General features: G+C 45.9%; 1 protein-coding gene across 1 annotated transcript in view; it reads left to right on the top strand.

Moving 5' to 3' along the window:
- PLXNC1 (plexin C1) overlaps positions 1 to 11,719 on the top strand; it is a 255,007-nt gene that overhangs the window by 206,191 nt on the left and 37,097 nt on the right. The window contains exons 23-24 of the mRNA XM_006898490.1: positions 6,535 to 6,712; positions 10,047 to 10,150. Coding sequence (XP_006898552.1) covers positions 6,535 to 6,712; positions 10,047 to 10,150 — 282 coding nt within the window. The remainder of the gene's footprint in view (positions 1 to 6,534; positions 6,713 to 10,046; positions 10,151 to 11,719) is intronic.

Genomic DNA, 11,719 nt, shown 5'->3' with positions numbered 1-11,719 from the left:
ATTGTCCAACTCTCTGATGCATAACAAGCGATTGCAAAGACCATGGCCTGTATCAGGTGCACCTTAGTCTCCAGAGAGACACCATCAGCAATGCTAGTTTGGGGATATGTAGATACTGTAAGTAAGAGATGATCTGACTGATGGCAGCGCCCGAAATTGTAAGAGCATTGAAGTGCATCTTAGAACAGAAAATTGGAGGTAAATAGGCCCATTGCTGGTTCCTCTGCTCATTGTTATCAAGGCCCTGGGTCAGCCCTTCAGTCCAGCTCCTGGCCCTGCCTTCCTTGTCACAGTATGACTGTCACAATTCCATGCACTACTTGCTCTTTATTTAGAGCAGAAAACTTTTCCTTATGTGTTATTGGCCAGAACTTGATCACGTGATCAGTCACTGTGAAAGAGAAGGGAGTTGCCATCAATCATGCTTTATACCCTAAAACAGACATGCCTTGGAGAAGGAGCAAACAGAATGCTCCTTGGAGGCAAAGGTGATTAAACTTCGCCTTACATACTTTGGGCTTGTTGCAGGGAGAGACTGTTCATTGGAGACGGACATCATGCGTGGAAAGGTGGAGGGACAGTGGAAGAGAGGAGGACTCTCAACCAGGTGGATTGACACAGTGACTGCAGCAATGGGCTCAGGTGTGTCAGAGATTGTGAGGATGGCACAGGATAGGACAGGGTTCAGATCTGTTGTTCATAAGGTTGCTATGAATCCATCATACTTGACTCAGTTGCACCGAATAACAACCACAGCCCTGCCCTGGGTCCTCTACTATCCACACTGAGCTTCTGCTAGCAGATGAGGAGGTGCTTTGGAGGCTGGTGGACAACCAACCAAGTCTATCACTTAACTCTGCTAACCTTCTCATGTCAAAGAAATAAGGAGAGTCGAGAGTTGGTACAGTTCCTTTCAGCAGAGGGACAGATGTGGGAGGGAGAGACTGAGACACATATTACAGCAAGTTTTCTTTTGTGAAGGGCCATAGTGGTGCAGTGGTTAAAGTGATCAGCTGCTGAGGGAAAGGCTGGCAGTCCACAGTCCACAGGAGAAAGACGGGGCCATCTGCTCCCGTCAAGATTTACAGCCTTGGCAACTCCATGAGGCCATTCTGCTCAGTCCTAAAGGATCAGAGTTAACTCAGTGGCAGCAAGTTTTGGATTTTTCCCTTTTGTAGTCACTAAAAGATGAATTAATGAATGAATAAATAATTAACTTTTTATAATTACTAAATTTTTTTAAAAAACAAACTCTGGTAGCTTAGTGGTAAAGAATTGTGCTACCATCCCAAAGATATGTGGTTCAAATCCACTAGTTGATCCACTGGGAAAAGATGAACAATCTCTCCCCATGTTATTTATTGCCTCTGAAAACTCACTGGAGGGTTCAGCTATGGGTTGTTGGTTTTGACTCATTCATACACGACAAAAAGACGTCATTAAAAATTATCACCATTTTATAGATTTGGCAGTGTCTTGATAGATAGAGAAGAGATTGAAGTTGTCAAAAATTTTCCTTTTACTTGAAGAGTCAAGAAATCAAAAGACATTCCTGGGAAAATCTGCTGTCAATGATGTCTTTAAAAATACCAAAAAGCAAGAATGTCAGTTTAGAAACGAAATTGTGTCCAGCTCCAGCGCTGGTATTTTCAGGTGCTTCATATGCACGTGAACATCAGACAGCCTGCAAGGGTAACAGGAGAGGCATTGCTGCCTTTGGGTTGAAGTGTTGGTAGAGTGAGGACTGCTGGAAGAGCAAACGAATCTGTCTTAGACAAAGTGTAGCCAGGGTACGTCTTAGATGTAAGAAGGGTAAGACTTTGTTTCAAATATTTTGGGTATCTTATCAGGATGGATGAGTCCTTGGAAGGAGATACCGTGATTGGAAAGGTGGAGAATTGGTGAAGAAGTGGAATTTCTCTACGAGATAGATTGGCACAGGGACCTACAATTATTCATGGCAGGACTGTGAGGATAGCACAGCACCAGTCAAGATCTCTAAGTCAGCTAGAGCTCAGTCTTTTCTGATTTGGTGGCACCCAACAATAACGAGAAGGAACCCAGATGGTGCAGTGCGTTATGTGTGGGGCTGCTAACTACAAGGCCAGTGGTTCTACTTTACCAACCTTTTCTCAGGAGGAAACTTGATGATCTCCTTCCGCAAAGACTCACAGCCTTAGAAACCTGATGGAGAGAAGACAGAATCACTCGGACAGTATTGAATTACACGCACTGCATCCGTGAGCGGAGCAGTTAACATGACTCTGCTCCTAACCGAAAGGTGATACGTTAAAGGCTATCTAGAGGTGCCTTGGAGGAAAAGCCTGGTGTTCTACTTGAGCCTTTGTCAACTCTATGGAGCTTAGCTCTACTCTGATGTATAAGAGGTCCCCACGAGCTGGAATTTACTTGACACGTGCACAGATATAAATTTGGAACACACCTCAGCAGAGAGACGTATTCCATTACACCACGTGACTCAGTGATACCATCCTCCTTTAAAGATGGGACCCAGGAGAGTTTTTAGGCTCAGGCTAAGTGGTCTGCCCACACTCCCAGGCCTCGAAGAGTCAGGGGAAGGGGAATTGTGAGCTGTCTGGTGCCACCTGTCCTCTCCACTCAGAACTCCCTGTGGGTACTCCCTGAGGGTGACACCTGCACCTGGCAGTAACTGTAGTTCCACAGGTCAGGGCTCTGTCTCCCGTTTGTATTGTGGATTTTCTGCAGTCACAGATAAGCCTCGAAGTTCCCTAAGTCCTTAGCACCATGTGGAGCTTAGGGAAGACTCGATGAGGTGGATTCTGAGGAAGTTGACAGAGAGGGTGCTTCCTCTGCGAGCTCTTCCTCGATGGGGACAGTGGCAGATGGCATACCTCTGTCAGGTGGCCCTGGAACAGGAGGCAGCAGCTAAGAGCCCCAAGCCACCACTGAGAAGAACCTTGACTACATTCCCTCTTCAGGAAACTGCTGTTTGAGCACTGAGTGTTAACAGCATAAAAAATGAACGCAAATCAATTTGTGTCTGAATTTACTCTCCGAATTCCCCGTGGACTCTGTAAAATGCCATTTTACCTTTATTCCACCCATCTCACTGTGTAGGCAGTGGCAGATTTACATTATTTTACATCCCGTTAAGGGCTTGCTTTTTCCCCCTCTCTCTCTACCTCTCTTGGTTATGTTTTTAAGAAGAACATTTATTGCCTATAAAGAGGTGTTTTTGTTAAAGACAATAGTGCCCTTCAGGTATTAACTGGAATGTTATTTCACAAATACCTATAGAATTATTAAACAAGCTGGGATCGCTGGGGCCCTGATTAAAAGGTGCTTACCGTTCATCTTTACCTTTGAAAACCCCTGTGAAATGGCTTAACCACCATCACTCCCTACTGTGAAATTGATTCAGAGACAAATTGGTGAGACATGGATAAGCCAGTTGGAGTAGGGGCCGGGTTTAGCGGGGCTCGAGTTTACGCCACCCCCAACCCAGACTCCCTTTGTGTGTGTTGGGAATCTGGCTTGGCTTTAGTTAGGTGCTATTGCGTCAACTATGACCCGTAACAGCCGTGTGAACGATAGATCAGACCTCCCCTGGGCCATCCTCGTCATCTCTGCCACACAGGTTACAGTCACTGTGTCGGTCCACCCCACTGAGGGTCTGCCTCTCTCTTGTTGATCTTTCCCAGCATGATGTCTTTTTCCAAGGTCTCTAGCTTAGGATATCACAGCCTGGTCTGAGGCCTGGTTTCCAGACAGTAAGAAGGGTTCTGGGATTGTGACTGAGGCCTCCATGAGCAGGGACAGGTCAGCGAGTCCGAAGATCCAAGTGGTGGCAGAGGACACTGGAGTGGAGTGACTCACCCACCCGTTCTGTAGTTAGGCAAATCTACCTTCAACTTCAAATGCTGGCTCCACCACTTAATTAGCTATGTGAGCTATGGTGGCTTAGCCGTAAGGAATTGTGCTGCCTACCCTAAGGTCTCTCTCCGTGTTGTTGAGTGCCATCGAGTTTGAGGCGACTCATAACTACCCTATGAACGGAAGTCCTCAATACTTGCGTGTGTGACTTTCATCCTTTCTCCAGGTTCATAAGGTTTCGGGAGGCAAGCTATTTACAGAAGTGGATGCCACTTCTGCTTCCAAGCTTGTTTTAATAGGGGAGCGCCACCAAACTCTGTCCACCATGGATAACCGTTATCACATTTGACACATCAGTGTCACAAGTGTTCAGCTTCACAGCAACCACAGGTTACTTCTGTACGGCAAGTGGACACACCAGGGCTATATACCACCTAGAAGAATGTTTGACCAACAACAATTTAAAACAGTAGTGGACTGAAAGCCATGCTACCAAGCTTTTAAAACAGGCCTTAGAGCCACGGAGTAGAGTCACCCCCTTTTGGCTTGGTAGCATCGCTTTCGGTTCACTACTGTTTTAAATTGTCGTTGATCAAACATTCTTCTAGGTCCTATAGCTCTGGTGTGTCCATGTGCCGTACAGAGGTAACTTGTGGTCGCTGTGAAGCTGAACACTGTGACACTGATGTGTCAAATGTGATAACAGTTACCCACAGTGGACAGTGTTTGGTGGTGCTCCCGGTTGAAACAAGCTTGAAGCAGCCATGGCATCCACTTCCATAAATAGCTTGCCTCCTGAAACCCTATGAACCAGGAGAAATGATGAAAGTCATGTATGCAAGTGTTGAGGACTTCCGTTCATGGGGTCACTATGAGTCGCCTGTGACTCGACGGCACTCAACAACAACCACCACCCTAAGGTAGGTGGTTCTGATCAACCAGCCGCTCTGTGGGAGAAAGATGGACAGTCTTTTCCCATGTGATTTACAGCTGTGGATCAGTTCTAACTCCACGGCACACACAACAGGGCACAACCCCTCGGAAGTTGCATGGCAAACCCAATGGCTTCACCTCTCTCGTGGCTTGGATCCACAGCTGAAGAAAAGGAAGCAGTCTTCTCCCCTGCAGTTTACATCTGGGGAAACTCACTGGAGGGCCAGCTAAGTTCCGAATCCGTGGCAGTGAATAGCAAGTGGGCAGGGTAACTAACCCCTCTGTGTTCAAGGTCCTCATCAAAAGTGAGCCTGTCCAAGGTGCCATGGAAGAAAGGCCTGTCGGTCTGCTTTTCAGAAAAAAATCAGCCATGGAAAGCTCTATGCTCTGACACACATAGGATTGCCACAGATTAGAGTTGACTCCTGAGTGACTTTCTTTGGTACACATTTTTCAGAGTGCAGTCTACATCCTCTGCGTTATTTGTGTTTTCACATATGTCTCCCATTTCCTGATAATTCCACATTCCTTCGTGATGATGCTGTTGCGTGCCATCAAGTTAGGACTGACTCACAGCTGACCCTTCACGGGGGGTTGCCGATGTTCTAAGTTGCATGGGAGGAGACTGTCCATCCTTTTCCCATGGAGCAGCTGGTGGATTCAAACTGTGTGCCTTTGGGATTGCAGTGCAGCTTCTTATCAGTCTCAAAACCAAGACCTGTGTGTGCATTTCACCCTGAAGCTTAAACGCTAAAACTCTGAAGCTTCACTCTGACTCTTAAATGCATGGGTTTAGCAGGGTGCCTCTGAATCTACAACTGCATGTTGTGCTAAATTGCAAAATATTCCCAGCTTTCCCCTGAGATCTACGCTAGGTTAACCTTTGTGATTTTTAGATCTTTTTGCCTGTCCCTAGGCAGAATAATCCTGCCATTTCTTTCTGGTTCCTTTTGAAATGTTCCCTGGTCCTGTTTTTTTACTTGTTCACAGAGGCTTCACTCCCTCCCGTACTCCCACTCACTAACACACACACACACACACACACACACACACACACCCTTTATTTATTCTTATCCGGAGGTTTGGCCACACTTTGGAAAGAATGTTAGCTGACAAAACGCTAAGCAATGGCACCGAAATGTCGAGTAATTAAAGCAAGAATAATGGTCCAGGATGGAGACCCTGTGTTTTAATGAGGGCTGGGGAAGTGTCTGCCTGATGATGCTGAGAGGAGGGGAGACGTGGAGTGCTCTGTAATTAATGCTGCATATTAAAATGTGACCTCTCCGGTGTGATCAATACGGGGACCTTGTCCCCTTTCCTGTCACCTGGAACTTCACTTCTGAGACTCTGTGGTTCTGTTAATAAAGAGGACTATCACCTGATTGCCCTCTCCAGCTGTAGCAGCTTCCCAATTGTGTGATTTTTAAAATTTCCCCCCGTTTTTGGATGATAATATTAGAAAGCATCATTTATAGAATATTTATGTGTCTATCTATTATATTTCTGGATATATTTATTCAATGCTTGCTCAATAATGAGAGTTGTAATGTTCTGTTTTTCTTGCCATTATCTCTGAAAAGAATGGATTATAGAAAAAACAGGGAAAGTAATACAGTGCAATATGGTGTTTGCTAATGTGCTATCAGAGGCATTAGGAGGAACCACCAAAGTTGGTGTCTTTTATGAATGCTTTTCCGATGGCAATTATCTAATCGACTTGGAAACTTGTTTGTATTCTTGCAGGCGTTAAACGTCGTCTTCGAAAAAATTCCGGAAAATGAGAGTGCAGATGTCTGTCGGAATATCTCCGTCAATGTTCTTGATTGTGATACCATTGGCCAAGCCAAAGAGAAGATTTTCCAAGCATTCTTAAGCAAAAATGGCTCTCCTTATGGACTTCAGCTCAATGAAATAGGACTTGGTAAGACAATGGCCCTTGGAGAAAAGGCATCATGCTGAGAAAGATGGAGGGTCAGGGAAAGAGAGGAAGACCCTCACAATGTGGCTTGATAGAGTGACTGTAATATGGGCATATCAGAGACAATGAGGATGGCACAGGATAGGGCAGGGTTTCAATCTGTTGCTCTTAGGGTCACTGTGAGTTACAGTCAACTTGATGACACCTAACAACAACAGAAGTGGTGACAGGGCTGGTCTGCCCTGACCCCCAGACCAGCAACTCTCTCCCAGAACATTTGCTTGGTGATGTGTAGATGACCCAGAATGTTCCCCAGAGGTCGTGTTGCAGGACCAAAAACTGTTTAACCTCTAAGGGCATCATGATCTTCCCTAGGAGGCAAAGACCTTCAAAGCTGTCGCTTCCTAAGAGATTATGTTTTGTAAATCAGATGCATGAAAATGCTGCCCCTGTGCCCGGTGGAGTCACCCTGCGTGGAGAACTACAGGAAGGTGTCAACTGAGGGCCCTGTGTCTGTGTCGCCTTCACACTGGCATCTGATTTGTTTGTTGTGATACGGAGTGTGTCATTAGCGGTAGCTTGGACTCTGGGTGTTTGCTGCAGCCCACTGGAAAGGTCATCTTCATCTCTGCAGATCGCCTCCTGCATTAAGCACCTTCCCATCCTCCCCATCGCAAAGCAGCATCTGCGGTACATTCATTTGCAGGCTCAGCCAGCTGACTGCAAAGTGGAGCATATACACAAGCCAGCGAGTGGGTCTCCTCTTCATTCAAGTGTTCGTCAGTGTTTTAAGGTTGTGCCCCATGTGGCCCTCCCCAGAGATGGCAGTTGGGTATTCTAGAAGATAATGGGACAGGAAAGCAGAGAAGCATCATAGCAGTGACATTCCAAGTAACAAGGTTCATCTCCCCTCCACAGACAGTTGTAGGCCTTGACTCAGCAGGCAATTAAAATCCTCCCACCTGGTCCTCCAAACTGGTGGTGGAAGTCTGAATGAAAATGGGAAAATGTGTAGTGACTGCCTTTGGCCTGGCTTCTGAAAGAGCAGGGTGACAAAGGCACGTCTCCTGGATGTCTCTCCTGTTGCCATCTGTGGGATGAACTTTGCAGCAGCTTAAACACTGTTTTAACTGGTTGGATCCAGGGCAGCCCCAGCCAAGAAACCATGACCATGACCTGACCTCAGACCATCCACTTTCTTGTCCCAAGATGAACCCCACAGATGCTGTAATTGTTAAAGGAGGAAGACACTGCTTTACTGCCTCAGTACTGCCAGGAGCAAGCATCTTCTGACATCGTGGGCTTTGTCGGGCAAGGTTTCCACCCACTGAACATAGAGTTGCTATGAGTTGGAATTTCATGACATTTAAGAATAGGAAAAATAAGACAACCATCAGGCATGCCTGCCTCTAATGTAGGAGGGCAAAGGGCAGAGCAAGGAGGTAGTGTCCCAGCCACAGAACAGGGCAGCCCTCTGGTGACCATTCCAACCTTGGAGGCTGGTCTCAGAAAAATCAAGGCAAATCCTCAGTAACTAGTCACAAATCCAACTGAAATCTCATACTAGAAGCCCCTTGGCTCCTAATCCTCATAGTAGAGGCTTACGAAGTCAAATGACCAAAGGGGCAGGAAAAGATCACAGGTAAGGGGTGCCACAGAAATGGTGGGTCCTAGCTCGAATGGGAAGGGCAGGTCAGTTCAAGTGATAGCGCTACTCAGCTCCAGCTGATGGTTGCCACGGAGGCTGGCAGATTCAATCACCACATCTTCCAGTTTTGTTGCTCTAATGGGGTGACTTTTAAAAAAATGTTTAAAAAGAACTCATGGTCATTGAATTGGAACCAACTCGTAGCGGACCTTCCAGTGGACCTTCCAGCACGTTTTCAGAGGCCGTAAATCACACAGGAGGTAATTGCCCATCATTCTTCCTTGGAGCAGCTCGTAGATATGAATCATTTGTCTTTGAGTTGGCTGTGCGACTCCTTACCTACTAGGCCACCCCTCCCTGTTATTTACGTAGACTCTTTTTAAAGAGCTCTTCTGGGTTTAAAGAAAAAACACACACAGACATTCTTTGAGTAGCCCTTGCCCTCAGCACATTGTTGCTTCTATGTTTCATGCTCTCTGTTCACAATATATTTTTTTCTAATTGGTGAAACAATGGCAATGTGTTATTAAAGCTTGAACTGTGATCAGTGTTACACTAGGGCCCAGGCTGTGTTGTACATTTCCATGGGTTTTGACAAATGTACAATGTCCTGTGTTCCTTCCTCATTCTCACAGTAGCATCCAGAATACTTTCACCCATCCCCAGCCCCTAAAAATGTGCAGTGCTTCACCTGGTCACCTAAAAGAGTTTTTTGCTTTTTAAATGAAATCGAAAGTCTAAAATTTTGTAATTTCCCAGTCTGCAAATGTTGAAAATGACACGACATTAAAATCAGAAAAAATGAAAATGCCGTTTATGGGGAAAAATTAAAAAGAACACACATCTGCAGCCCACATCTGGTCCTAATGCATAAAGAGGTAACCTGTGCAAGAGAGTTTAAATGCTGTGATGCTGGGATACCTACCACGGTGTGTCTCCCATCTAGGAAACTACAGACGAGTGTTCAGTACTGCTCTTGTGTACGTGAGCATGCCCTCTGTGTGTGCGAAAGGGAGAGGGAGGAGGAGAGAAAGAGCACACATGTTTGCTTTGCAGTTGTTAGAAGACTTGGTCCCTCTGAGACACATTGTTTTGTCTTCAGTGGCTTTACTTCCAGCCTCAGCCTTCAGAGTAAAAGTGTCAGGAAAAAAAATAGTCTTAATGTTAGATTTCCAAACATCAAAGAAAACAAAATGGACTGCTCGGAGAACAAACACACCTCTCCTGGAGGAAGTGCAACCAACGTACTCTCTGGAGGCAAGGATGGTGAAGCTTCAGCTCATAGACTCTGGCCATGTTGTCAGGAGGGACCGGTCCTTGGAAAGGACATCATGTGGGGAAGGGTAGAGGGTCAGAGAAAGAGAGGAGGACCTTTTCCAAGGTGGATTGATACAATAGCGGTAACAGTGGGCTCAGGAATATCAGAGATAGTGAGGGAGGTGCAGGGCAGGTCAAGGCTCAGATCTGTTGTACGTGGGGTCACTGTGAGTCACAGACCACTAAACGGCACATTACATGACCAGCAGCAACAACAAAGCCTGACTGACGTACTTCTGTATCTGTGAAAAAGTTATTTAATACTTTAAGTTGTATTTACTCATAAATATTACCTGAAAAAATTAGTAGGGTAGCATTGACCATTACTCGCTGTCATTTTACATAGTAACAAAATGTGCTTTGACTTTTCAGAGCTTCAGGTGGGCACTCGGCAGAAAGAACTTCTGGATATTGACAGTTCCTCTGTGATTCTTGAAGATGGAATAACCAAGCTAAACACCATTGGTCACTATGAGGTAAGACTCACCTTCAAGTCTTCATTCTTATTCCCGAATTGTATGAATAATGGGCCAAAACCAATCAAGTCCATTGCCATTGAGCTGATTCCAGTCGATGGGCACCCCATGTGTGTCAGAATAGAACTGTATTCCATAAGGGCTTTCAGCGGTTGATTTTTCAGAGGTAGATCACCAGGCCTTTCCTCCTATGCACTTCTGGGTGGGCTTGAACTGCCCACCTCTGTTAGCTGTCAAGCACTTAACCATTGCACTGCTCAGGTTGCAGCCATGCACCCAGTATTGTGTAGATTCTTTTCTCTTTAAAGAAGAAAGGACCACACCTATTTCCTGGAATCGTTTGCAAGTTGCATGTTTATGGGACAGATGTTTTCCTTAGATGACTGCTCAGAAGAGCTCATAAATGACTCTCTGGGATGGGACGTTTGCAGCATGACCTATTCTTGGCAGTCTTGGCATTGATGTCCCCTGATTACTCTCCATCCTCTATGTTAGCATCTCCTTTATGAGACACTCCAGCCCTCTGAGTTATGTTCTCCAGCGAAGCTGCATGAGCTGTTGTTTAGAGTGACAGCTGAATGAATGCCAAGTGTGATGCTTTTGCAAAACCCCAAGCCTCACCACTCTTTATGTCAGTGGCTCTGACAGTGTTCATTGTACACCTCGGTCACCTTTCGTGTGCGGCACTTTTTTGAAGAAGCTATTTCCTGTTTATTTATACTGCTTGATGGTACCTCTTCTGGCCCCTTGACCCACATCCTCAGTGAAGGTGAGGTTGGAGAGGAAGACCTGCAGCTTCTCTGAGGTAATCTGAGTTCCAGAGAACTCATGTATGTAATGAGAGGGAGGAAGAAAGGAAGACCCCAGGGATCCTGGGATGCTGGGATCCAGTCTGAGGTATTATCCAAACTTCCATTGCCAATCTGCTGTGTACTAAGATCTGAGATGGCAAGAAGAAAAACCAGGTCCTTCCCCTCACGGAGGGTATTGTGGGGAGGAGCTGGGGGGAGACAAGTCAAAGGGTCTGATGGTGTTAAGAAGTGCTGTCATTTGGAGCATCCAAGAAGGCTTCCTGGAGGAATCTGTGACAAATGTGAGGTCTTAAGAATGAGAATTTATCTAGAGAGATCACATGTATTCTTCTACAGATAGACCTTTAGACTGGCTGGAACCTGAGGGGTCAAGATAGTGTTGAAAGCCCACTGTTGTTGTTGTGTGTAATCTGATTGGAACTGACCCATAGCTGACCTTCCAATAGGATTTCAGAAGCAATGAATCACACTGGAGAGCAGCTGGTGGATTTAAACTGCACGCATTTGGGATTGTAGTGCAGCTTCTCACCACTAGGCCACCAGAGCTCAGAGTAGCCAGCATTTATGGAGCACTTGGAAATTGCTAGGTGGTGCAAACAATTAAACTGCTGTATTGCTAACCAAAAGGTTAGTAGGTCCAATCCGTCCCAGGTATCTCAAAGGAAAGACCTGGCAGTCTCCTTGCAAAGAATCAGCCATTCAAACCCTATAGAGCAGAGTGCTCGCTGATGCATGTGATGTCCCCCCCAGTCGGAAT

Source organism: Elephantulus edwardii, unplaced genomic scaffold (genome assembly GCF_000299155.1).
Source record: "Elephantulus edwardii isolate Elephantulus edwardi_28Jun2011 unplaced genomic scaffold, EleEdw1.0 scaffold00231, whole genome shotgun sequence".
Taxonomy (NCBI): domain Eukaryota; kingdom Metazoa; phylum Chordata; class Mammalia; order Macroscelidea; family Macroscelididae; genus Elephantulus; species Elephantulus edwardii.
This window is presented reverse-complemented; position numbering and strand designations above follow the sequence as displayed.